The sequence below is a fragment of the Eriocheir sinensis genome, chromosome 7 (assembly GCF_024679095.1).
Source record: "Eriocheir sinensis breed Jianghai 21 chromosome 7, ASM2467909v1, whole genome shotgun sequence".
Lineage (NCBI taxonomy): Eukaryota > Metazoa > Arthropoda > Malacostraca > Decapoda > Varunidae > Eriocheir > Eriocheir sinensis.
In genome coordinates this window covers 26442523-26469386 of record NC_066515.1, presented here as the reverse complement: position 1 = coordinate 26469386, position 26864 = coordinate 26442523, and the positions used below count along the sequence as shown (strand labels likewise).

The following is a 26864-nucleotide window of genomic DNA, read 5'->3' as shown; positions in this document are numbered from 1 at the left end:
TCTGCATTTATATATTATCACCAATTTGTTAACTTATGGATAATACATTTTTTTTTTGCATTTTTCTATTCATTCTGCATTCTCATTCCATCATCAATTTCTTCATTTCTGGATATACTTTTTTTTCTGAATTTTGCTATCCATTTTGCATCCTCAGTCAATTCATTCCGTCATTAATTTAGAAGCTTGTATACTAACTTTGACCTTTAGTAAATGCGTCATGCGATTTCAAGTGTTTAATTCTACAGTAATTTCATCCGTTTAGGGGTTTTACGAAATTTTAACAGCATAATCGACATTGCATGTGGTATTCGTATTTGATTATTGGGGTTAGTATTAAATTCCGCCACAAATTACCAATGATTTTGTAACTCACGCCCAATATATTAATTTCAATGTTCGTTCAGTTAATAAATCTTCTTAAAATAACACAATGTATTTTCACTCTCATCTTCCGTTTTTCTTCCTTTTTCTTTTTGTTCATTAATTCTTTTTTTCTTTTATTCCTCCTTCTAACATCTACGTACACATTTTCTACAGTTCTCTCATTTCCTTCCTTCATTATTTACATCGTTACTCTTTTCTTCCTCCCTTTCCCTTGCCTTTACTCATTCCTCCATTTCACAAACATCATCGTATTTACATTGTGCAAGCTTCATTGTAATTATCATCTTCCTTTCCATTTTTTCATCTTTTCCTTCATTATCTCCATCGTCATATCCGTTCTCCTTTATTTTTCCTTCCTGTCTTATTGAGTCTTTCCTTCTTTCTCTCTTTTATAATATTGTCATTCATTTGGCAAGAAGAAAATTAGTCTTCGCTATTTTTACTTTTCTAATACGTGATTTTTTCTTTTTTGTCAATAGCAAGTCTAAAGTTGCATTGGAGAGCCCATCTGAAATATTAAGTTGTGATTGACATTCTCTCTCTCTCTCTCTCTCACACACACACACACAGGGAATGAATATATGAATGTAAGAATGAATGAATGAAGAAATAAACCTCTCTAGAAATCAACATCGCCAAGTGATGTCAACGGAAATAAAAGTTTAGTTAGGAAGATACCATTATTATTATTATCATTAGTAGTAGCAGCTGTTCCAGAGTTTGCCAGCGAAAGGGATGAAAGAATGAAGATGCTGGTTTACTCTTGCATGATGGCAGTAAGAATGAAGATGTAGGTTAACTCTTGCATTAGGAATTTGGACGGAAGAGGGATGAGAAAGCGTAGAAAGTTATGTGCAGAGAGAATGAAGATGCTGGTTAATTTTCTTGCATAAGGGAGTTGGACAGACGAGGAATGAGAAAGAGTATAGAGTCTTGTGCTGTGAGAATAAATGTGCTGATTAACTCTTGCATAAGGGATTCGGATAGAGAAGAGATGAGAGAGTTGAAAGTTATATCCAGTAAGAATGAAGATGATGGTTAACTCTTGCATAAGGGATTTGGATTGATGAGAAACAGCAGAAAATTATGTGCAGTGGAAATGAATGTTTAAAACGGTGCTGCTGATAAGAAATAAGGAAAAGAAGAAAGGTGATGGGGTAGACAGACTGCTCTAACCTCTCCACCACCATCACCCAGACCAAAATCTAGACGCGAGGCCGTTGAGCACACGTGGGCAGCATCTATATATACACCCTAGCCAGCAGCCAGCTCATCACACCACACCACCGTCCCTATTGCACCCCACCCACGCCCCAGCCAGCAGAGGAAGTGGGTGAAGGTTATGTAGGGGGAAAATGGGGAGAAAGTGGGATGGTTAGAGATGGGTGGGGGATGGGATGGGGGGTGTAGAAGTGGTGGTGGAAGATATGAGATGGGAATATGGAAGGTGTAGGAAATGACGACGTGGATATAAGTGATAGGGGAAGAGGAGGAGGAGGGGAAGGGGGGAAGGGACAGGTAAGTGAAGTGCCTCGCGTGCAACCCATAAACAAGGTCACAGGTGTTTGGTAGAACGGCCTTCAGCACCCTCCCATCTTGGCATTACCTCACACATGCGTTACCCTGCTTCCATTATACCTATAGCAGATGACGTTCAAGGCAACTGGTTCAACTGGCTGACTCATTGGTTTTAAAGGGGAAAGTTATTCTCAAACATTACAGAGCTCACACACCCCGTTAGGCAAGGCTTCCGTAGGGCTTGTCGTGTTAGTATTTCCATGGGTATCTAGTTCTTTGACTGACCGACTGATTGGTAAGGGGTATTCGCAATCATTTAAATGCTCACACACCCATATTTAGGCATTCGTAGAAGTTGTCGTGTTAAGTAAGTTTTCCATACGTGGTAGACTGATTGACTGACTGATTATAAAAGGGAAGGGATACTCTCAAACAAATCCGGGGGTTACACATTCAAATTCAGCCTTTCGTATAGTTGTCGTGTTAGTATGTCCATGGGGAGTTGCTTGATTGACTGAACGATTGATTTTAAGGGGAAAGGTTACTCTCAAACAATTACGGGGCTTACACACCCAAATTCAGCCTTTAGTATAGAAGTTGTCGTGTTAGTATGTCCATGGGGAGTTGCTTGACTGACTGAACGATTGATTTTAAGGGGGAAAGGTTACTCTCAAACAATTACGGGGCTTACACACCCAAATTCAGCCTTTCGTAGAAGTTGTCGTGTTAGTATTTCCATAGGGAGTTGTTTAACTGACTGAACGATTGATTTTAAGGGAGAAAGGTTACTCTCAAACAATTACGGGGCTTACACACCCAAATTCAGCCTTTCGTAGAAGTTGTCGTGTTAGTATTTCCAAAGGGAGTTGTTTAACTGACTGAACGATTGATTCTAATTAAGGGGAAAGGTTACTCTCAAAACAGTTCCGGGGCTAACACACCCACATTTGATAAGGCTTTGGTAGGGGTTGTAGTGTTAGTATTTCCATGGGATGTCGCTTGGCTGACTGACTGACTGATTTTAAAGGGGAAGGGATACTCTCAAAACAAAATCCGGGGCTACACACCCAAATTCAGCCTTTCGTAGTAGTTGTCGTTTTAGTATTTCCATGGGAGGTGGTAGACTGACTGACTGACTGATTATAAGGGGGAAAGGTTACTCTCAAAACAGTTCCGGGACTTACACACCCACATTTGATAAGGCTTTCGAAGGGGTTGTAGTGTTAGTATTTCCATGGGATGTCGCTTGGCTGACTGACGTTGATTTTAAAGGGGAAGTGTTATCCTCAAACAGCTCAGGGCTCATACACCCACGTTAGTCAGCTTGCTACATTGCTGTTTTCGTTCATAAATCAAGATAGCAAGAATACATAAACATATAAAGATACGTACTTATACGGAGACAGAAAACAGCAGGAAATAAGTCATATAATGTAGCAAGATAGTTTGTTGTTTGCAACAGTGCCGTCTCCGTCCATAAATCAAGATAGCAAGAACATGAATAGAAAGATAAGTTGCTAATGAGACAAGAAGGCGGCAGGAAATAAATTAATGTAGCAAGATAGTTTGTAAATTGTTTGTTTGCTACACTGCCGTCCTCTTCGGGCAAGCAAGGTCAAGGAAATACTTAGAGACAAGAAGAGGTTGATCAAAGGGAGACAGTGTGAGGGCGGGGTGTCCTTGTCTTAGAAATGGAGCGTTGCACAATGGCTGACAAGGTGTTAAAACTGCATACGTTGACTCACACACACACACGTACACACACACATGGGTAGGGACGTGCCAAGAACCATCCCGAATTCTTCACACACACACACCCACACAGTCACACACACATGGTTAAGGACATTGCCAAGAACCATCCCGAATTCTTCACACACACACACACACACACACACACACACACACACACACAGGCACGCGCATATCCAGACATTGCCAAAGAAAGAAAAACCTCGAATGCAAAGAGGTGGAAAACTATGTAACAATTATATTCCACGTGAGTCTCTGCGGCAGTCACATGATACAACACATGATGGCAGTATTTTAATCTTCTTAGACTTATATTTAACTTTAATATTTGACTATGTGGAAATGCAGCTTCTTAAAAACAGTGCAGTATTAGTGATAAAAAAGACTACACATTATAAACTTCTTAACATATTACCTAGCTATTGACTTTAATATGTGGAGATGCAACTTGATTATTATAACAAAAAGTGAAACATTAAAGAGAATAGGCTATACATTTTATACCCATTAAGCAAGGAAAAGAACATCTGCATCTCTCTCTCTCTCTCTCTCTCTCTCTCTCTCTCTCTGCTGAGTTGGGATGGTAAGAGAGGGAGAGGGAAAGGGGCAAAGAGGAGGGAAGAGGAAGGAAAGAGAGGGATTGACAAGAAAGAAGAAATACAGAGCACAACCCAGTCTCTCTCTCTCTCTCTCTCTCTCTCTCTGCTGAGTTGGGATGGTAAGAGAGGGAGAGGGGAAGAGGCAAATAGGAGGGAAGGGGAAAGAAAGAGAGGGATTGACAAGAAAGAAGAAATACAGAGCACAACCCAGTCTCTCTCTCTCACCACCTGCAGTCTCTTGCCCGCGCCACAAGGGAACCCCATAAGCGCGATGGATCTCCCCGCTTCCCTGCTCTCCCTAACGTGCCAAAATCCATATTATTATTCAAGTGGCAGCCAGTCATTATACAGTCTGTTACGAGGCTTCATGCTTTTAAATATTCGCTGCCTCCCCATATTCGTAATCGGTGAATGCAGGAGGTTGTTAGATTCTATAATTATATATACCGAATCCTTTTTACTGGTGTGAGACTCTATGCACTATACCCGCTGTCTCTATTAAGTATGTGAGAGTGGAATGAATTAGTCTGGCTGTCCACTGAATGGCGATGACTGGTTATCATAAATATTTTACCCTGAAACTGACCATTGCTTGCCAAATTGAGAGGTGTGAAAAGTTAAAAATGATTACCTGAGCTTTTCTTGAAGTGACAATTGAGTTAAATGCAAAATAAAACCAGTTGGCTCAGTATATGCTAATCAATGTTCGTTTTCTTCATATATCCGAGGGAAAAATGCATTAGGTTAGCTGTCAAATCACTTATATATCATCTCCACTGGTTATCATGACTCCCCTGAAACTGTGACATGCTTACATATTACATTAGATGCTTGCAATGCTTGTGAATTACTCTTATCCATGTTTGAGTTCATTATGTGCAAACAGCAGGCTTTACTTTAACAATTACAAGAGTTAGCTGATAAACCATTACATTACCATTACTTCTTAGAAGCGTGCATGAGAATATTTACATTGGAGTAGCTAGTTAAAGTTTTCACAAGTTGTAAGATCAAAAAAATAACCATACACTTTACATTTGTGATTATTTCTCTCTTATTTATGCTGTTTAGGGTACTTTTGTCCCATGCATCAATGTTTATCTATTACATCTATCACAAAGAGCAAATCCACCGCTGGTTTTGGCCTTGAACGAGAAAAATAACCACTAGGATACATGGCAAGGATCAAGAACAAGTGAATAAGTGGTTAATAGTCAGTGGCCGCGGTGGAGTTACTGAGAAATGCCTCAATGGGTCACAATACAGCTCAGGAAAAGGCTTGCCATCATCAGCAGCGGTGGCGAGGACGATGCCAACTTCTTATGTCACATTACGAGTGTCCATTCACGAACCCAATTAGTCACTCTTACCTTGGTGGGCTTCCCGTGCCTAGCCACAACTTACCTGCAAGGTGTTATTAAGAGGCGCTGAGGCCGGCCCTAACCTTATATCTTAGAAGTGATCAAAGCTTCTCGGATCAGTTTGTTTAGTGCTATAATTATGACAGACTGGACAAAATGGGGAGAGAAGCTGAATGACTGGCTGACTGGGGAGGCGGTGGCGGTGAGCACAAACTGGGGCCTAAACAAACCGATCCTTCGCTTCTGAGGATCATTCTGGCTTGAGAATGCTAACACATGATACTCCATCTTACTAGGTGGCGGCCTGCTCTGACTCTCGAGATGCCTCCGGGTCAGGTCAGGCCAGGGGGTCCGGGGGCGGGGTCACTGCCACGGACGGGGTTCTCGGTTAGTAATGTGACATGATGAAGTTCGCGTCGTCTTGCCGCCGGCCGCCGCGAGGCTGGCCACGCACCTTCTCGTTGTTCTTCACCAGGTAGGGGATGCCGCACATCTTGAAGACCAGCAGCGCCCGCACCACCTCCGCGTTGGTCTTGCTGCGGAAGGCCGCCTGGTGGTCACAGAAGGTCAGGTCAAGCTCTTCCCGGTGGTTGTCATCGTGCGGCGGCGCCTCCACGGCCGTGTTCTCCTCCACCAGGGCGGCGGCGGGCGTGGACTTGAGCCTCGCCTGCACGCCGAGCAGCGGGCTGCGGCTGAGGCCCCAGCATGCCCGCGAGTACCTGTGAGCACTGACACACGTGGCGAGAGAACGAGGCAACGACGCTGTCACGACGGGAGCCATCACTTAACTGAGGGGCCGCGGGCCGAGCCGGCGCGGGGCGAGGCGGGGTGGCGGGGCGGCTCACGTGCGGCGCGGCGAGGCGGCGGGGAGCTGCGTCACGCCGGCCCGGCCCCGCCATTGGCTACTCGGGGGGCGGGGCGCCTGCACACACCAATGCTTCGAAGCGGCCACAGCAAGGGACCCTCGCCCCTGCCGCGCCCCGCACACGGCCCACAGCTGCAGTGCGCCGGCCCCGTGTCGTAGTCTGCTGGTATTGATCGCTGCCGTGACGTAGACTCCGGAGAATTACACCTTGCCGCGAGCCCGCTTACACAAGGACTTTCACGGAGCCATGACAGCAGTACACAGGACCTGGGGAAAGACGCAGCAATGATGAACGACGATATGTAGGGAAAGACACACACACACACACACTGGCGATAATGAGTCCAGCCCGTGATCAGGCCGTGGTGAATTACACACACACACACACACACACACACACACACACACACACTGACAATGATGATTCCAGATCGTGATCAGGCCGTGGTGAACTACACACACACACACACACACACACTGGCGTCCAGCCCGTGATCAGCCCGTGGTGAATTACACGCGCGCGCGCGCGCGCACACACACACACACACACACACACACACACACACATACATGCACACACACTGGCGATGATGATTCCAGCTCGTGATCAGGCCGTGGTGAACTACACACACACACACACACACACACACACACACACACTGGCGTCCAGCCCGTGGTGAATTACACACACACATACATGCACACACACTGGCGATGATGATTCCAGCTCGTGATCAGGCCGTGGTGAACTACACACACACACACACACACACTGGTGTCCAGCCCGTGGTGAATTACACACACACACACACACACACACACACACACACACATACATGCACACACACTGGCGATGATGAGTCCAGCTCGTGATCAGGCCGTGGTGAATTACACACACACACACACACACACTGGCGTCCAGCCCTTGGTGAATTACACACACACACACACACACCGGAGATGATGAGTCCAGCTCGTGATCAGGCCGTGGCAAATCACACCCACACACAGATCAATGAATGAAAATAATACTCTATAGGAAATCAATTAGAATGAAATAATTATGCTCCTCCCGTTGTACTATTGCGTAGATGCCGGATGCTTCTCGCTGCCTGATGCTTGGTAGTATCGGTACACAGGTGGGGCGGCAGGCCATCGTCACGGCCGCCCAGCCTCCACGGTCGTTGCGTCGTTGCATCCGCTGTACTCCTTATTCTACCCCTGTCCCCTCATGAGCCCTGACCCACACAAGGGCTGGCGGCAACAACCCCCTCGGGCAAGGTTTCGGGGCACGTCCCTGGAGCAGCACAGGCCCACCATCACCCCATCAGGGAAAGTGGTCCGATGCTGATGTCGTCCGTAACGCCGGCACGTATACCCTCTACCTTGTGACGCATACTGACACGTGCCAAACACACACACACACACACACACACACTTGAGCAAGATATCTGACCGCATTTAGCCTTCTCGTTCGCTGTTTGTCCATTCATAAACTTTAATTTCTTTCAGACTTTGAAAAAAAAAACTAACTTTCCCTTACTACCAAGATACTACATAGTTAATTTGTTATATGCGATCAATAATCTTTCTATCTAATTATATCTTTTCATCTATGTGTGTGTGTGTGCTTGTTCCCCTCTGAAGATAGTTACATTAGATAAACGAACTGGAGGTGGTGACAGGTCTTCCCTAACACAGCACATTCTTGTCACCATACTCATCACAGCGTCCCAAGAAATCCCATAATATAATCGACCTCAGCCTCGTATTGCCTCCCCCGAACACACACACACACACACACATCAAATTAGATAAACATTAACTAGAGGTGATGACAGGTCTACCCTAACACAGCACACATTCTTTTCACTAGAGTCGTATCAGTATCCCAAGAAATCGCGTATAATATAATCGACCCCAGCCTCGTATTTCCTCCCCGAACACACAGTCATATTAAATTAGATAAACATTAACTAGAGGTGGTGACTGATCTTCCCTAATACAGCACACATTCTTTTCACTAGACTCGTACCAGTATTCCAAGAAATAGCATAATATAATCGACCTCAGCCTCGTATATTCATCCCCCGAACACACACACACACATCAAATTAGATAAACATTAACTAGAGGTGATTACAGGTCTACCCTAAAACAGCACACATTCTTTTCACTAGACTCGGCCAGTATCCCAAGAAATCGCGTATAATATATCGTATATTCATCCCCCTAAACACATACACACACATACACACACTGACACACACACACACATCCGCATCTTAGTGTGCGTATCCAGATATTTTTACCCAGGCTCAGCGGGAGGTTCGCCAGCTGCTGATGACATTACCTTTAGCAGATAATACACGGGCTTAAATTTAGAGCATCGACACGTGTGCAATACCCGCCCTCCTCCTCCTCACCCACCCCCAACGCTAAGAACACATATTAGTGACCTTATTGCCTGCTAGATGAAGCCATGAAAGAAATATTAAAGAAGCCATAACTCTGAGTAGGGTTTTAGGTACGTCCATCATAATTTTTTTACGTGGATGAGTTTCAGATAACGACTATATTATATTTTGAAAGAGATTCTGCAAAATATTAGACACTAGGAAATATCACCATATATCTGAGTGTAAGCGACTATATACTATGTTTTGAAAGAGATTCTGCAAAATATTAGACACTTTAGAAAATATTATCACCATAGATATCTGAATGTAAACGACTATACTATGTTTTGAAAGAGATTCTGTAAAATATATTAGACACTTTAGGAAATAGTACTATCACCATAGATATCTGAGTGTAGACCATTTAACTAAGAACAACGATTACATTAAGGAAGACAAGGATTCAGGAAGATACTAGACAATTTAGGTCAAAATATATCAACACCATCATAAATCTGAGGGCCATATTTTTAAACATTTCTGCGCTCAAGGACACGAAGTTTACAAGTCTTTCGTGGGAGTTTAGGGGATTTCCAGGGGTACTTTTATGACCCTGGTGGTAGTCTGAGCCTTCTTCTGTACCGTGAACCTAAAAGAACACTCATTAGAATTCGATTAACCGCTTTCAGAATTACTATCAAAATATTCACGGGCTATGAAAACCTCTATATAACACCAACGCCAAAATCTTGTACTCTTTCTACACGGATACACTCGTGACTTCAAAGCTACTCCCCCACCCCCCCTCTCCCCTCCCTCCTCAAGGCTGGCGTACTCAGTGGCCTCGGGGGTGTATCATCAACCCACGACCTACACTACCGGGCCCTCGCGCGCCGTCACCAGCGTAGGTTCGCGGCGCAGTGGCCCACTTTTCCACTTTCCCTTCCGCCGGGGTCCGTAAGACTAACGTTAGCACCACCTGTGATGCCTCCACGCCTTGGGTTTGTTTGTTTTCAGTGGTCAGGTGTCGTGTCTGTTTTTGGGGAAAACACTACATTTAAAAGGAAGGTTTATTTATTAGCGTAAAAAAACCTTAAACACTACAATTACGACCAAGCGAACGAGTGAACGACGGCTATACGAACAGAGGTGCTGCTTGATGCCGAGGCCTCGCTTAGCGGCGGGCCCAGCGCTAGTCTAAGATGATGATGTCGTCCGATGACCTCCTCTGGGGCTGGTCTGGCTTGTTCTGCTGCTGCTGTGGCGGTGGTGGCTTGCTGAGGGGCGGCCTGGCGGGCTGGGAGCTGCCTCCTGACGGGGCGCGAAGCGGGGCGGTCACCGGGGTCTGCAACCGGGGCGCGGCAGGGGTCATCTGGCGGGCCGCGGCGGGGGTCTGCTGACTGGGCACGGGGGGGGCCTGCTGGCGGGGCACGGCGGGAGTCTGTTGACGGGGCAAGGCGGGAGTCTGTTGACGGGGCATGGCAGGGGTTTGCTGTCTGGGGACGGCGGGGGTTTGCTGTCTGGGGGCGGCGGGGGTCTGCTGTCTGGGGGTGGCGGGGGTCTGCTGTCTGGGGGCGGCGGGGGTCTGCTGTCTGGGGGCGGCAGGGGTCTGCTGTCTGGGGGCGGCGGGGGTCTGCTGTCTGGGGGCGGCGGGGGTCTGCTGTCTGGGGGCTGCAAGGGGCTGTGGGGCGGCCTGGCGCGCGAGGTTCTTGGTGTACTGGCTCAACAGCCCCGAAATGTTGCCGCCGCTCTCCCTGCTGCCGTAGGCCAGCTGCATCAGCTGTGACGGGCTTAGCTGCGTCACCCGCGAGGACTTGCCGGCCTGCGAGGTGGTGGCCACGGTGCGCCGCCCCTCGGCCCCGATGACGGTGGCGCTGAGGCTGGCGGAGGTGACGCCCACGCTGGGCCGCCCGCTGCTCTTGGCCAGAGATGCGGAGAAGGCCCCGGCAAAGGATGACGGCGACGGTAACGTGGTTACCGGGGCGGAGGTCCTGCTGGGAAGCGGGACGGGCTTGGAGTGAACCTTGACCCTGGGTGCCGGGGTGATGGTCATGCCCTTCAGCAGTGCCGGCTTGGGGCTGGAGGTCGAGGCTGAGATGACAGGCTTGGGGGCACCGCTGGGCCGGGAGGCGGCGGCCCCGGAGCTGGAGGGAAGGAGCTCTGCCGCCACCTTCCTGAGGGGGCTGGAGAGATCGTCCAGGGCCGAGTCTGTGGTCTGCTCCTTGGCAAGTCTGGCCTGCGCCTGGAGCTGGGGGCGCGGACCTGTGCTCTTGGGAAGGGTGTCCCGGGGGGGGATGAGGGTGGTGCCCGGCGGGAGCTTGGCCACAGCGGGACTGAGGTCTAGGGCGGTGTTGGCATCACTGGGGGCTGAGATGGGCTTAGGGGATGCGGTGGGGGTCTTGGTGAGGGCGGGAGGGTCGGGTTTCATGGCGGCAGTGATGGTGTGGGTGGCGGTGGGGGTGGCAGTGGCGGGCTTGGTGGTCACGGAGGGGCGCGGCACGGAGATAACAGAGATCTCGCCTCTGCCCTGGAGCACCGGAGGGCAGGACGACTTGACGGGGCTGACGGTGACGGACATATTGGGTTTGAGCGGCGGCTTGGTGACGGGTGAGTTGGTTGTCTTGGTGGTGGACACGGTGGTGATGGAAATACCGTGGATCTGAGGCCTTCCCGTGATGCTGCTGAGGGTGGAGGACTTGACCTGCGAGGGTGGAGGCGGCGGCGGAGGTGCTGGCTGTGGCTGTGGCTGTGGGTGCGTTACAGCCTGTGGCACGGTGCTGACGGCGGTGCTGGTGCTGGGGGAGGGGGCAGCCTGGGGTGTGGCCTTACTCCCTGACACAACGGAGCCTGGGGAGGGGGTGGGGTTACTGGGAGTCTTGGATATCGCCGGGGGAGGGAGCTTATCCTTGGCCATTATCCCGACGCTCTCCAGGGTGGCACGGAAGTACTGGGTCACGCTGGGGATGCTCATGTACCTCGACAGCTCATTCTGGTAGTACTCCAAATCCTTCTGGTATTTGAAGATGGCTGGGCGGTCGAGACTCTGGTTATTGAGCAGCGCACGAGTGTTGACCACGTTCTCGTACATCTTGTAGGCCTCCTGGATGGCTATCATGTTGGGGCTGGGCTGGGCGGAGTACAGGGAGCCACGGCCACGCCCTCTCCCCCTGCCTGATCCTGGGGGACGACCTCGACGGGAGACAACGGGTGAGGTTCGGGTGACGTTGATCTGTGTATCGGTGGTGGTGGTGGTGGTGGCTGCGGCGGGCTGTGGGAGGCGGTGCTGCATGTGCATATTCCTGCTGCAGAAGGCGTCAGCTTCCCGGAGGAGGTTGGCGCGGTTGTCCGGCTCGATGCCACGGACGGCGGCGAACGTCTCCGTCACCATCTTGGCCAGGTGCGGCTCTGACCCTGGGAGGTGGCGACTGATCTGCTTATATGATCGGTACACGTCCAGGAGGAAGGTCATGCGGCGGTTGTTGTGCGCCGGAGAGCCGCCCTTGAAGAGGAACTTAAACTTGTCCCTCATGGCCTGAAGCCCGACCTGAGTGGCATGTTCCGACAGCAGCTCCCTCTCGTTGTCCCTGAGGTACTTCTTGTCCTTCTCAGGGGAGTTCTTGAGGGCCAGCGCTATCTGCAGCACCGCGTAGAAGTCCTTTAACTGCGGGAGGATGTCCAGGATGAGCGACACACAGCGGTACATGTGTGCGGCAAAGCTCCCAGGCCGATCCACCTCGTCGTTTGGTATCCGCCAGACGCCGTGGAAAAAGTTGCAGTTCTTGGGTTGCTGAATCCACACCTTACGCTCGTTGAAGAGGCCATTGACGGGCATGTATCCGACGCGCTGCCAGAAGTCACAGCCCAGCATGTAGTTCCTGGCGCGGCTGCCGTCCTTGTGGAACTTTGATGTGTTGTTGTAGTAGGAGAGGCGGTACAGGGCCTTGTAGTTCTGCGGGAATCTCACCAGGCAGAGTTTGAGGGCGTTGATGCACCGTGTGATGATGGTGATGTGGTCATACTTCTCAATGACCTTCTCCTCCACCACCTGAATGTCATCATCGCTCTCCCTCCGGTCCTTACCCTTCGACTTACCCTCGGGATCTGTGGCAGTGGCGGCGGTGGTGATGGTGGTGGTGGTGGTGGTGGTGACGTCCTTCTCCTGTCCACTCCCCTCCTCGTACTTAACAACCGCATCCTTGATAATATTATAAACAACATCCTTCACTACACTCTCCATATCCTCCGAGGTCCTATCCCCTTCCGCGGCCTCTGGAGGGTTAACCGGCTTCTCCTCGGATGGTCTCTTCTGTAAGGGCGCCCTACCAACCTCACTCCACACGTTGCTGCTGGAAATGCCGCCCAGGTCCTTGGTGGCGATCCGGCGTGTGTCCGAGGAGACCCGTTTCTTCTCCTGACAGAGCACGAAGGGACTATTTGCCATGTCGTCGAGAACCTTGGTAAAGACATCAGCCACGGATTTCTCGACGCTCTTCCCTTCCTTCATCTGCAGATATTTGAGGATGTACGCGTGGACCCTATAGTACATTTCCAGGGCTTCAACCGAGTACTCCTGCGGGCTGTTGTAGTTGATCTTCACCGGGTATTTAGCTTGGATCTGATGGAGGTGCTGGCTGGCTTTGATGTAGTACTCGAGAATCACCTCCGGGTCCTTCCCCTTCTTCTCCGCGACCTTCCCAAGCATGTAGCAGTGCAGCCAACGCTCGTCCGGGAGGCTGTCATCGTCCCACCCCTCCTCCTGAATCTTAAGCGCCTGCGTGAAGCACTGCTCGGCCTGGGACAGCATCTCCCCTTTGAGCTTCTCCAGCATCTCGAAGGTCTCAATGCTGATATCCGGGTTGAGGTCTTGCTTCAGGAGACGTGAGGCGTGCGAGTGAACCATGTAGACGAGGCCACCGAATTCCACCCAGAGGTTAGTGTGGTATTCGTCCAGCTTGAGGGCCTGGCAGAAGCACCGTTTTGCTCTCTGGGCCATGGCAAAGAACTCCTCCTCGTCCTCAATCACCTCACAGGAGTTGAGTTGCGTCTCCATAATGGCTTTCATGGCCAGACCGAGGGGTGCCCAGGAGTCGAGGCGGTCTGGGTTCATGACGATATCCAGCTTGTAGTTCTTGATAGCGTTGTTCCACTCCTTGTTCTTGAAGTAGTAGTCCCCCAGCAGGTAGAGACAGTCGCGCACCTCATCCGTGGGGGGAAAGACGGCCGGCACACTGCAGTCCTTGGTCTCCCCCTTGATGAAAGCGTCCACGGAGCCCACCTTGCTGTCCGGGCGGTTTTCCTCGGGGAACAGCGCGAGGATCCTGGCAAGAGAGGGAGAGAGAGTTATTGTGAAGCAGTATATCTTGTAAACTAATAAAACCTTCTATTCATAAGTAACCCATAATCCTCGCTCCCAAAGTACACGTGAGAATCATGCAAAAAAAAAAATAAATAAATAAATAAATAAATAAATAAAATAAAAAGAGAGACTCCAACACCCCATCTCACCTCTTAAGGAAGGCGGCCACATCGTCGGTGATGGAGGGTATCTGTGAGGATTGGAAGTCTGGCAGCTGGGCGGGGCAGTAGTAGAGGTACAGCTGCAGGGCTCGCTCCCAGCACAGGGCGATCTGCGACACACTGTGGTCCCTCAGATGCTTGTGCTTAGACTTCTTGGAGGGGTGTGAGTACAGGCAGAAGGAGACTTGCTCGAGGGTGTGGTGCAGAAGCTGTTGGTGTTGGCTGTCCAGGGGGCGCCGCAGCTCCGCCAACAGCACCTCCAGGCAGTACAGCAGGAACACTCCCTCGTCGTGACAGCACCAGGAATGTTTACCCAACTCATCGTGTGCTGTGATGAGGAAGAGCGTGGACGGGTACGGCACCTCGGACCCCTTGCTGTCACCCGGCGAGTCTTCCTCCGACGAGTCCTTTTTCTCCGTTCCCTCGCCACCCTGTGTGTCTTCTGGGGAGTCTGTGGTGTCCGTGGCCTGCGTGCTGTCTGTGGGGTTCTCTGCGCTGGTTCCCACTGACGTCCCTTCCTGCTTGCCCTCTGCCTGTCTCTGTAGCATCTCCTCGTGGGTCAGCATGCGGTGAAGGAGGATCCAGGGCGTGAGGGTCTCGAAGGGCAGGACCTGGGCGCTCTGAGGCTTCTCCAGCTGCACCACTAACATCTGGATCAGTGTGTTCACCAGCTCAAGCACACGTTCGCCGCTCAGGCTGTCCACTGTGAAGGAGGGTGACCATGAGGGGTGTGGTAGTGAAGAGGGGAAGAAGATGACAAATAAATGAGAAAATGAGAAAGAACGAGTGATGATGAAGGATGTAGTTGTGGAAAAAGGTGGAAGAGGGAAAATAAAACACACACACACACACACACACCCACACCAGAAAAACAAGCAAGAATAAGCAATAATGAAAGTAATTAAAGAATGTAGTCACCATAGACCTTAATTAAAGATATGATAACCTGATAACCTAGACCATTCTCTACTCAGGCTGGAAGAGGGAAAATAAAACACACAAACACACACACACACACACACCAGAAAAACAAGCAAGAATAAGCGATAATGAAAGTAATTAGAGAATGTAGAGGAAAGTTACCATAGACCTTAATTAAAGATATGATAACCTGATAACCTACACCATTCCCTTAGATGCCCCCCTTAAGGACTTACTCAGGTTGATGTCTCTCTCCAGGGTGGTGTTGAGGGAGTCCGTGATGATCATGAGTGTCTTGGCCCACCTGTTCTTCTCCTCCTCAGCCTCAGCCCGATTGAATCTCTTGAGGGCTTCCGTCAGGGCAAGGGAGCCCCAGGACATCACCCCCTGTGGCAGAAATAGTGTAGTGAGGATGGTAAAGAGAGAAATGGATGTGGGTGTGTGGGTGGGTGGCAGATGAAGGGTTATGGTTGCTTGGTGAAATAACTGGAGGATTACGGTTGTTTTTGGGGTGAAAGGAAGAAGTACATAGCAAAAGGGCTTCTGTCAGGGCAAGGGAACCCCAAGACATCCCCCCTTGTGGCAGAAATAGCGGATTAGGTGAATAGTAAAGAGAATGGTTGCTGGAAAAGAGATAGAGGATTATGGTTGTTTTTGGGGTGAGAGGAAGAAGTACAGAGCAAAAAGGGCTGCTGTCAGGGCAAGGGAACCTCAAGACATCCCCCCTTGTGGCAGAAATAGCAGATTAGGTGAATAGTAAAGAGAATGGTTGCTGGAAAGGAGATACAGATGAGAGGTGAGAGCTGGTTGAGGAGTTACAGTCATCTTAACCCATTGACTGGATTTCCTACAAGAAGACATCACCAAGCCACAGGAGTGGAACAAAAAGTGGCTGCTACAATTTAAGGAAGAAAAATGTAAAGTCCTGCACCTTGGGAGGGGATATCCAGCACACCAATACCACATGGGAAACACTCCACTATCCACCACAGAGGCAGAGAAAGACCTGGGAGTATATGTTACCAGGCTACCAGTGAAGGGATATCCAGCACACCAATACCACATGGGAAACACTCCACTATCCACCAGAGGCAGAGAAAGACCTGGAAGTGTATGTTACCAGGCTACCAGTGAAGGCAAAATCCGTGCCAATCACAGCGGACGGTTAATCACTCGTTTTCCTCAATAAATAATTTCTTTTATAGACCTTAAGCTTAACCAATGACTCTCAGTGCACAGCTTGAAGTTCTGAAGCTTAATGACCCTAAATACCCACCTTGTAGTCCTTCAGCCTGAGTAGGGAGTCCATGAGAATAACAAGTTGGGTTTGGCGAGTGGGGAGCGTCACGCCGGGCCTTGCCTTGGGTGGCGGGTCATGGAAGATGCTGGTGAGGAGCTCGGCAACCATCTGATATCGGTTGAAGGTGTAATTGTCCACCACCTGCTCCAACATGTGTGACCTGCGGGAGGGAGAGACGATGAAGGCTATGCTGGTGAGGGGAAAATAACCTAACAAAACCCCAAACAGTTGCTGATGAGACTATACAACAAAGTGAGGTCATTCTTTGTTGATTTACCTGACCTAACAAAACCCCAAACAGTTGCTATAGGTCAGGAAATTCATATATGCTTCCTTACTAATGAGACTTTCTATACAACAAAGGGACGTCATTCTTTGTTGATTTACCTAACAAAACCCCAAACAGTTGCTACGGGTCAGAAAATTCATATATGCTTCCTTACTAATGAGACTTTCCATACAACAAAGTGAGGTCATTCTTTGTTGATTTACCTGACCTAACAAAACCCCAAACAGTTGCTATAGGTCAGGAAATTCATATATGCTTCCTTACTAATGAGACTTTCTATACAACAAAGTGAGGTCATTCTTTGTTGATTTACCTGACCTAACAAAATCCCAAACAGTTGCTATAGGTCAGAAAATTCATATATGCTTCCTTACTAATGAGACTTTCCATACAACAAAGTGAGGTCATTCTTTGTTGATTTACCTGACCTAACAGAACCCCAAACAGTCACTAATGCGTACCTCTGCAGGAAGTTGAGGTGGCGTTTGACCTCGGAGAGAGACACGAGGGTCAGGTCAGCCTCCACCTTGGCGCACTCCACAATGAATTCCTTCCCAGGCTCGGACAGGCGCTCAAGGTCGAGGAGGAGCAGCTCGAGGAACTTGACGGCATCCTCTGGCTGGTCCTGGTTAACCTTGACCTGCGCCTGGAGCCAGCGGAGACGCGTGTGGAACTGTGGGGCATCCTGAACCCACACATCCCCACGGCCCAGCATGAGGGTCAGGTGCACCAGGTCATCCTCCAAGTGGTCACAGGTGCCGCTGAAGGGGTTCCTGAGCCGACTGTGTGGTGTGTCCTGCTTGGCGGCGTGGTAGAGGCTCACCACCAGCTCCCAGTGTGTGAGGGACAGCATGGAGTCTTCCTGCAGCCGCCCCCAGTCCTCCTTCAAGCTCAGGGCAGACCTATGAGCCACGTGGTTCCTGGGACAACGCAAACACATCAGTCAACATCAACATCATCATCATTTCGTTTACCGTCCGTTTTCACTTTTCCTGAGCAGTTGGACGCTTTCTGGCTCTCCTCCATTCTACTCTGTCTTCTGCCCGATGCTCATCCAATCCCATCAATGCCAAGTCTTCCTGTATACACCTTCTCCACATTTTCCTAGGTCTGCCAACTGGTCTCCTTCCTTCTACCTCCAATCTCTCCAAAACTCCCAGCACTGTATCCTCCCCAATGCTCATCCAATCCCATCACTGCCAAGTCTTCCTGTATACACCTTCTCCATGTTTTTCTAGGTCTGCCAAGTGGTCTCCTTCCTTCTACCTCCAATCTCTCCAAAACTCCCAGCACTGTATCCTCTCCTGCTCTCTTCACATGTCCAAACCATCAGTCTTTTCCTTCTGAGCACTGTTTCCTACCTCCAATCTCTCCAAAACTCCCAGCACTATATCACACACACTACATAGAAGACATCAGTGAACAAGCGACTATCCCTCCCCCCCTTTCCCTGTCCCTTCCTCGCACCTGACTCTGGGGTAGATCTGCGTGAAGAGCTTGGCGGGCACGGTGGGCCAGGCGTTGCGATGTCGCTGGTACAGGGTGACCAGGCATAGCTGTAGGAGATGGAGGATTCCGCCGTTCTCCTCATGACAGAGCAGGAACGCCTCAACCTGTAGGAGGGGATGAAGGAGGGTAATAAGGTGATGAGAAGGGTGACCACTACTACTACTATTACTACTACTTCTACTACTACACCTAATCAACCCACCTGTTCCTTTTCACTCGACCTTGGAGACATGATAATCTCCTTCCGCTTCTTCCTCATCTCCGCTTTTGCATCCTCCTCCTCCATCCCCTTGGCCTCCTCCACCCCTTGCTTCTCCTCCTCCTCCGCCTTACCCCCCTCCTCCACCTCCATCCCCTCCTGAGGCTGTGGTTTTGCGGTACTTGAGGACTCTTGCAAACTGGGGTCTGATGGGGGTCTAGAAGTCTTATCCACCTCCTTCTCTGTCTCTTTCTCTCCCTCCACTGTGGTCTTCTCCTCTCCTCCTCCTTCCTCAGTCTTCTTCTCCTGGACTTCCTCAGCTGTCGAAGGGGCTGCTGAAGGGGCTGCTGAGGGGGCTGCCAGGGCGTTTGGTTGAGGTTCACCAGCAGGAGGATTGGCTGGTCTCTCCTCACTCTTCCCTGAGAACAGAAGGACTGAATAGTGATAGATGAAGATGATGATAATGATGAGAGAACAGGAATAAATTTGGCAAACATCAAACACTCTTACTTATTTATATAGTTCTATCCTCCTCACTGTTTTGTTTACCTCGTGTGGGGCCGGGCGTGGGCGCGGGCTGCGTCAATCTGCTCCTCTCCTCCGCACTGGAACTAACGCAGAAGGGAAAGATATATTGACAAAGACGAAAAACACCCAGAAAAATATTACGAACAAGATGTAGGGAAGTATAATAAAGCGAATGCAGATGTGTATACAAATAGGAAACACATATAAGGCAGAGGGAGATATGGATGATAATGGGGAGATAATATTAAACAGACGTACAGAAATAGACAGAGAGAAAACTGTAGAGTGAATGCTGATGAGTAGGAAAAATAGATAAAAATGAATAGATAAACACAGTAGCAATAATGTGAAATAGATCTATGGAAATAAAGAAATAGAAAAATGTAGATGAAATGTGTGCAGGAATATATATGAGTGTAAAGTATATGCACGGAAATATAGAGATGGGAGAGAGTAAAGAGTGAAGGAAAGTAGAGAAATATGAAGGAAATGAAAAGAAATAAGGAAATAGGAAAACGATATCAAGGAAATATATAAAAAAAAACTCCCCCCCCCAAAAAAAATTAAAACCCAAAAATTAAAAAACAAATTAAAACTCCCAATAATTAAAAAAAAAGTAAAAAAAACAAAATTAAAACCACAAAATTAAAGACGAAAAAGTCAACATATCAAGTATATAAACACACAGGGGGAGAGAGAGAGAGAGAGAGAGAGAGAAAAAAAAACTAATCTAATCAAAACTATACAACCATCAAAAAATATCACCTCCCCCAAAAAAAAAAAAAAACACAAAAACAAAACCATTATTGACCCGCCATCCCAACTTCCCGCAACACCCCAAACACAGAACGTCAACACTCACAGCAGCGACGACGGCACAAAACTCCGCAGCAGGTCGGCCCAGGTGAGATATTCCGCCTCCTCTATGGCGCCGAGAAGCTTCGAGGATATGGTACGCCTCCTCCTCTTTGCGTCCCTCTCCTGGCGTCGACCCCAATAGTCCAGTTGCTCGAGCTCCCTCTCTAAGCCCCTCTTATGCCTCTTCGGTTTCTTCCCCGGTCCTGGTCTGGGGGGGCTGTCGCTCTTCTCCTCCGCCGGTTTTTCGGTTGCGTTAATCTGCGTTTCGGTTGAGGTGGCCGTCTGGGGTTGTGTTTTCGGGTTAGGTGTCTCCTCAGTGGCTGTGGCGGTGGTTGTGTTTGGTGGTTTGGTTGCGTCTGTTTCGGTTTCCTCTTGGTTGCTGCGCGTTTGGTGGACTCCGCCCGAAACAACCCTCTTCTCCGTTTCCTCTTCCTCCTCCTCCTTCTCCTCTCTCTTCTTTGGTGATGTCTCCGGGCTCTCTTCCTCCTCCTGTTCTCGATCTCCTTCCTCCCTTTCTTCCTCTTCTTCTAACTCCTCCTCCTCCTCCTCCTCCTCCTCCTCCTCCTCTTCTTCTCCTCTCTCCATATCCTCCATTCCCTCCTGCTCGTAATCATCCACTTGGTTTTCCGCTTCCTGCTGCCTTGTTTCTGCTTCTTCCTCTGCTTTCCCCTCCTGCTGTTTCTGATTTACCCCTTCTGTTCCTTCCCGTTCCACTGCCTCAACCTGCTGCTCCCCTACTTCCGCTTCTACGTGATTCTCCACTCCCTGCTCCTGCTCGATCCGCCCTTCTTCTTCTTCCGCTTGACCTATATGCTCTTCCACATCCTCCTCCTGTTCCACTTCTATTTGCCTCATTTCCTCCATTACGGTTTCGCCTCCCCCTCCACCTTCCTCACTGCGTAACCCATCCACTACTCCACCTTCCTCCCCTTCCGCATAGCCCCCTTCGTCATCCTCGTAAACTCCACCTTCGAAGTACTCCACATATTCCCCGCCATAGTCGAAGTCATCCGATTCCGGTAGGCCGAGAATTTCCGTCGGTTGAAGGGCCATGATGCCTTTTAGCGCATTAACGGCCGCTTCTGTTTCCGTCACGCTTGGCACCTCCTCCGCCTCCACCAGCATACCTTCCTCTTCCACCTCCTCCTCCTCCTCCTCCTCTTCCGCGATCATACCCTCCACTTCTTCCTCCATCTGCATCATTTCGTCCGTTTCTCCTCCTCCTCCTCTCATTATGACGTCCTCCTCCTCCTCCTCCTCCTCCTCTTCTTCTGGTTCGATGTCAGGTGCTGGTGGTTCTTGGGGTTCTTCCTGTCTTCTTTCCTCCTCCTCCTCGATGTTCTTTGTCTTCTCCGTTATCAAGTTTTCCTCACTTATGGTTTCGTTTCTTTCCTTTAACTCACTGTCCCTTTTTTTCCCTTCGTCCGTTCCGTCAGCATGTACAGGGTCGAGGTTCTTCATTTCCTCTTTCGTTTCTGTCTCTTTCTCTGGGTGGCACTCTTTGTTTTCTTTCTCCGGAGGTGTCGTGGCATCTATAGGTTCCTGGTGTTTGGTTACATCATCTATATCCACCTTTTCCACACCCATGGGAGGCGGATTTGCAACTTTCCCACTCTCCGGATCTGCATCTTTTCCCTCCTTGCTTTCAATGATTCCCACGGGCACTTTCTCCTCACTTTCAACGTCAGGTTTTACGGAGGTCACCCCTAAACCTTCGCTCTCAAACTCCTCCATTTTCTCTATGGACTCCACTTGTTTGGGATCGGATTCTACAACTTCCCCCTTCAAAGCATCAGAACCTACTGGAAGGGGATCAGACACCTTAGGAACATCCGAGACCTCACCTACACTGTCCAGCTCTTTGCCGATATCGAAAACACTCTTCACATCACTCTGATCCTCCTCCTTTATCCCCAAACGCAACTTCTTGGGCACATTGGCAGAGGAGTCCTTGGGCGGGGAATCCTCAGGCATCCTAGTGGGTCCTTCCTCCCCTTTGAGATCCTCTGGCGTGGGGAGCGTATCACTGTCCGTTGACCTCCTCTTCTCCCCAACACGGAAGGAGTCCTGACTCTCCCCTAACTCAATAGTGTGACGGCGACCGGATATCCGCCTTGGGGTCAGTGAGTTATCCGAGACCTCCGCTGTGGATGGTTCTAATCCGTCGCTTGTCGGGGTCTTGTTCCCAGCTGTCCTACCCTCTTCTATACCCCCGGCGAGGTTACCGTTGGCTATAGGGACGTTTCCAGATGTCCCACCCTCTTCTATAGGCCCAGAACCATTGCCATTGCCTGTAGTGTTGCCCTGATCCTGTTTCTGTCTGCTGGAGTCGCCCCCGTCGCTGGTTTTTGCGGTTACGGCCATACTGTTAGTGGTGGTGGTGTTGGTTGTGTTGGTGGTGCGGTTAGTAGTTACATCTCTGGTTTCCTGTTCCCTGTTCGGTTGCTGGGTCTGCTCGGTTGGTCCTGGTTCCTCGGTGGTTCTGGTTGCCTCCTCCTCTTGTGGTTTGAGAGCCTCGTAAACGTCGATTCTCCCGGCAAATTCCTGTAAGGGGATTGAAAATATATGTGTTAGGGATATATATGTTATGGGATTGAAAGTATGTGTTAGGGATATATATGTTATGGGATTGAAAGTATGTGTTAGGGATATAAATGTTATGGGATTGTATGTGTAAGGGATATTATATGCTATGGGATTGAAAGTATGTGTTAGTGTTTCTGTTGATAGGGGATTGGAAATGAGTGTCAGGATCCATTCTGAAAGCTAGATTAAGACAGGAAGAATCAACTATTACTACCACTAATAATAATGATAATACTTCTATGATTATTGTGTGCTAAAACAGTGAAAAAAAAAGAGGTTTATGTATTATCAGGATACGATTTTCCGGGTGAATTCCTGTAAGGGGGTAAAGTGTGTGTTAGGGTCTGTTTGTTTTAGTGTTTTTTTCCATGGTGAATTTCTGTGATGGGGTTTATAGTGTGTGTATTAGGGGGCTGTTTCTTTCTCTCTCTATATATATTTTTCCTATTTCTCTTTTTTTTTCTGCTGGCAAGTTCCAGTGATGGCATAAAAAGTATATGTCAAGGTCTATTATTTTCTCTACTTGAAGAAGAAGAAGAAAAAGAAGAAAACATCAAAGAACATGAAAAACAACACGAAAAAGAAGAAAAAAGAGAAACTTCAATAAAAAAACAAAACAAAAAACAGATCAGGTACAAACAGGTGCAAACAACCACTAACGACCTCCCTACAGGTACGCACCATCCCATCGGCATCCACCAGGGCGTCGTAGGTGGTGATCAGAGCCTCCGCAAGGTTCTCCCACGTCAGCTGCTGCAGGGGGGTCCTCAGGCGCTGGGTGGGCAGGGGGGCCGGGGAGCGAGGGGCCTTGGGGGCGGGCCTAAGGGACTCACATGTGGCAATGAATTTTTCCCCTTTGGTCTTGTCGTAGTTTGTGGTTTGGAAGAGGACCGAACTGGGGAGGAAGAGGAGGAGGAGGAAGGAGAGTTTTAATGTGATTTGTGGGCTTTTTTTATCATTAGTTTTCTTATTTTTTGTCCTTGAGATGTTTCCTTTGCTGTAATAGTGTCCGAACTTTCCCTGCCATGGTTCACGTTCCTCCAGTAAGAGAAGGGAAGGTAAGGACAGAAGGAGAGGGAGGGGAAAGGAAAGGTAGGAAGGAAAGGGAGGGGAAAGGAAAGGAAAGAAGAGGTAGCAAGGAAGGAGGGAAGGAGAGGAAAGAATGGGAGGAGAGAAAGGAAGAAAAGGAGGGAAGAAGAGGAAAGAGAAGGTAGGAAGAAAGGAGGGAAGGAAAGGAAGGGAAAGGCACATATTCACACAACCACCACCACCATGTCTTCTGTCCTAACTAACAGAGGAAAGAAGGAAGGAAAGGAAGGAAGGAAAAACAGTGAAATTGGAAAAAATAGGGAAAATAATGGGAAAATAGCAAAAGAGAATATCAGAAAGAAGGATAATTGATGATGGGGGAATAGAGGAAATAGAAAAATGGCAAAATAAAAAATAAAAATGGGGAAATGAGTTAAAAAAGAAGTTGGAGGAAAACAAAGAAAGGAAAGAAAGTAAGACATCAAACGCATTCCCAACACCACCACCACCATCACCACCACCACCACCACCAACCCACCTATTAGCAAAAAACACCTTAGCGTCTTCCACGAGGGACGGCTGCAGCTCGAATATCTTATCCTTGAAAGCGTTGGCCTTGACGTAGCCGGGGTCCTGTGCGAGTGAGGTGATGGCCAGGCCCAGGCAGTCCATGTACATCTCCAGGATAAAGAGGACGGACAGAAGCTGATCCATGCAAGGCCAGTGGTTTGGGTTGATGGTGAGACCCTGTGGAGGAGATTTGATTATAACAGTTGTCCCTCAAATAGTACGGTTTCGGTTTTATACGGATTGTCATAGAAGATCTTTAAGGATTTTTAAATTTCCTGCTTGTCGGGATATTTAAAAATCCTTAAAAATCTTCTTAGAAAATCCACATAAAACCAAAACCGAACTATTGGAAACCATACTATTTGAGGGACGACTGTATTTTCATTCTTTATTTTTCTTTACAGTAATGGAAGATTTTTGACGGAGGGTAGAAGGACAACACAATAAGGTCTGTGACGATGCTGTAAGTGGTGCTCTAGGAAGTAACGTTTTTCTGGTGATGGTAAAAATATCACAGAACCAAAATATGAGAAAAAAAGTCGCAAAGAGGAAGAGAGAGTTGACTTCCCTGATGAAAACAAGAGAAGAAGGAAAAGGAAAATGCCAGTTAACCAGACCAGGGGAAGGAGAAAACAGAGGAGAAAAAAGATATAATAGAAAGGAGTGCTCTAAGAAACAGTGTGTATGTATTTACCCAGTTGTACTTAGTTGCAATTTTACAGGGCCTGGGCTTACGCTCGTGTGGCCCCGTCTCCATATCTGTACTTGTCCAGTTTTTCCATAAAGTTAAAGTCTTATGATGTGTGTATGTGAGTGTGTGTGTGATCTGAGCAACAGAACACCAGATACAAATAACAGGAGTCTTCTAGGGAGCCAAAAACCAGGAGAATGATGTGTGTAATGCGTGTCCTCACCTCCTGGAAGGCCACTAAGGCAAGCTCAAAGTCCCGCAGCTTGATGGCCGTGGCTCCGAGTCTCTGCCACAGCGTTACCTCAGTGTTGTCCAGCTGCACCGCCTGTGGGAGTGAGAGAGTGCTGGCCGTTAGGTTTTTATTCATTTAGCATTTTTTATTTCTCATTTGCAACATTTTTTTCTCAATTTCCTATTTTATTATTTACCTAACCTAACCTAACCCACCTCCAAATAATGCTTCACAGCCCTCTCGTAGTCGCCTCTCTTTGTGGCCAAGTTACCAAGGTTCTTCAGGCAGGAGTATTTCAGAGCCACGTCCTGCGGTAGGCTGCCCCCGCGATGCTCCGCCCCCTCTGGCCAGCTTGCCTGTGGGGGGTTGCGGAGGGAATTAATTAGAGAATGAGTGAGGGAAGGAAGATTAACTCATTGACTGACTGTAGAGGGTTGGGATGAGTGAATGAGTAAGGGATTGGCCAATTGGTTGTCTCTCTCTCTGAATTTAGGTTTTCTTCAGGTTATCTTGCACAAAATTCATATATATACATACAGATAAAATGTCAATATATACTTACACACAAAAAAAATCACATACACACACATACACAACAAAAACACACACATACACATATTTACACACACACACACACACACACACTACTAAATAATTCTAAAATAAATACTACTACTACTACTATTAATAATAAAATAAAGTACTGTGATACTTAAATAAAATAAATAACTACATCTAACATACACCCACACACCCAAAAACTCCCCCCCCCTCCCCTTCCCCTCCACAACCCCGGTACCCACCTTCTCCACATAAGGGTTCTGTAGCACCGCGTTAAAGTGTTCATGCGCTCGCTCATCATCTCCGTGCGCCAGGAACCTAATGGCCTCATTGTAGGACTTGGTCGCCTGGGCCTCGAGCGCCTCCCTGGTGGGGCCAACGTCCTCCTCCTCACTGCTCCCCAGAGACCAGTCGTTGAGGGCGGCGATGCGGGTCATGGCTTAGGGTACGCACGGCTATGGGGGTAAGGGGTGATGGTTGATGTAGTGTTATATTAGTGGCATAATTAGCAAAGAGGAGAACGGAAAATATGAAAATAAGTTCGTCTCCTCTCAGCATCCTTCACACAAATCCCCGTTTTTCTCACCACTCACGCACTCAATCCTCACGCAACCTTACACACTCATCCTCACCTCTCTCAGCCTTCACTCGGTCATACAGGAGCGCCAGCAGTAGCCGCACATGTTTAAATATTACTAAAAAGGATAAATCATTCCCTCCTTGATCCGTCCCATCCTTCTTCCCCACCCCAGCATCCCTCGCACAAATCCCGGTTTTTCTCACCACGCACGCACTCAATCCTCACGCAACTTCACACACTCATGCTCACCTTCCTCGGCCTTCACTCGGTCATACAGAAACGCCGCCACTCGCCGCACATCTTTAAATATTACTAAAAAGGTTAAATTATTTCCCCCGCCAACCGTCCCTTCGCGGCATTGTTTACCCTCTCGAGCGCTTGAACTTGATGTCACAGGTGGCTTGAGATTGCTCGAGCGCTTGAACTTGATGTCACACGTGGCTTGAGATTGCTCGAGCGCTTGGTCATGAGGTTGACTTTGAAAGTGAGTTAAAAAGAGGAAAAAAAGGAAGAAAATGAAGAAAATGAGAAGGAAAATATGAGTGTAGCTTCCCTTTGTTACCTAGCATCGCATTCATACTAATTCCCCCTTTCACTGAATTTGCCGACTAAT

The 26864-nt window shown here is 48.6% G+C and overlaps 2 protein-coding genes across 51 annotated transcripts in view; both read right to left on the bottom strand.

The window, feature by feature from the left end:
• The window catches only part of LOC126995238 (proline dehydrogenase 1, mitochondrial-like), a 54086-nt gene extending 47479 nt beyond the window's left edge, over positions 1 to 6607 (bottom strand). For 49 of the 50 annotated variants that reach the window (XM_050854654.1, XM_050854655.1, XM_050854657.1 and 46 more), the window contains exon 1: positions 6072 to 6607. In XM_050854654.1, the coding sequence (XP_050710611.1) occupies positions 6072 to 6398 (327 nt within the window). In that variant the 5' untranslated portion in view covers positions 6399 to 6607. The remainder of the gene's footprint in view (positions 1 to 6071) is intronic. The other variant, XM_050854706.1, reaches the window with a different exon arrangement.
• Positions 6608 to 9937: 3330 nt separating this feature from the next.
• On the bottom strand, positions 9938 to 26640 carry LOC126995232 (calcineurin-binding protein cabin-1-like). Its single transcript, XM_050854631.1, has 15 exons — positions 26501 to 26640; positions 25914 to 26126; positions 25326 to 25466; positions 25102 to 25203; positions 24156 to 24364; positions 23270 to 23483; positions 20007 to 22546; positions 19166 to 19227; positions 18620 to 19035; positions 18376 to 18521; positions 17370 to 17828; positions 16596 to 16779; positions 15556 to 15706; positions 14387 to 15101; positions 9938 to 14199 (listed from the first exon to the last, which is right to left on the bottom strand). Exons 2-15 carry the CDS (start codon positions 26106 to 26108, stop codon positions 10074 to 10076), a joined length of 9660 nt encoding a protein of 3219 aa, XP_050710588.1. The 5' UTR covers positions 26109 to 26126; positions 26501 to 26640; the 3' UTR covers positions 9938 to 10073.
• Positions 26641 to 26864: the final 224 nt, after the last annotated feature.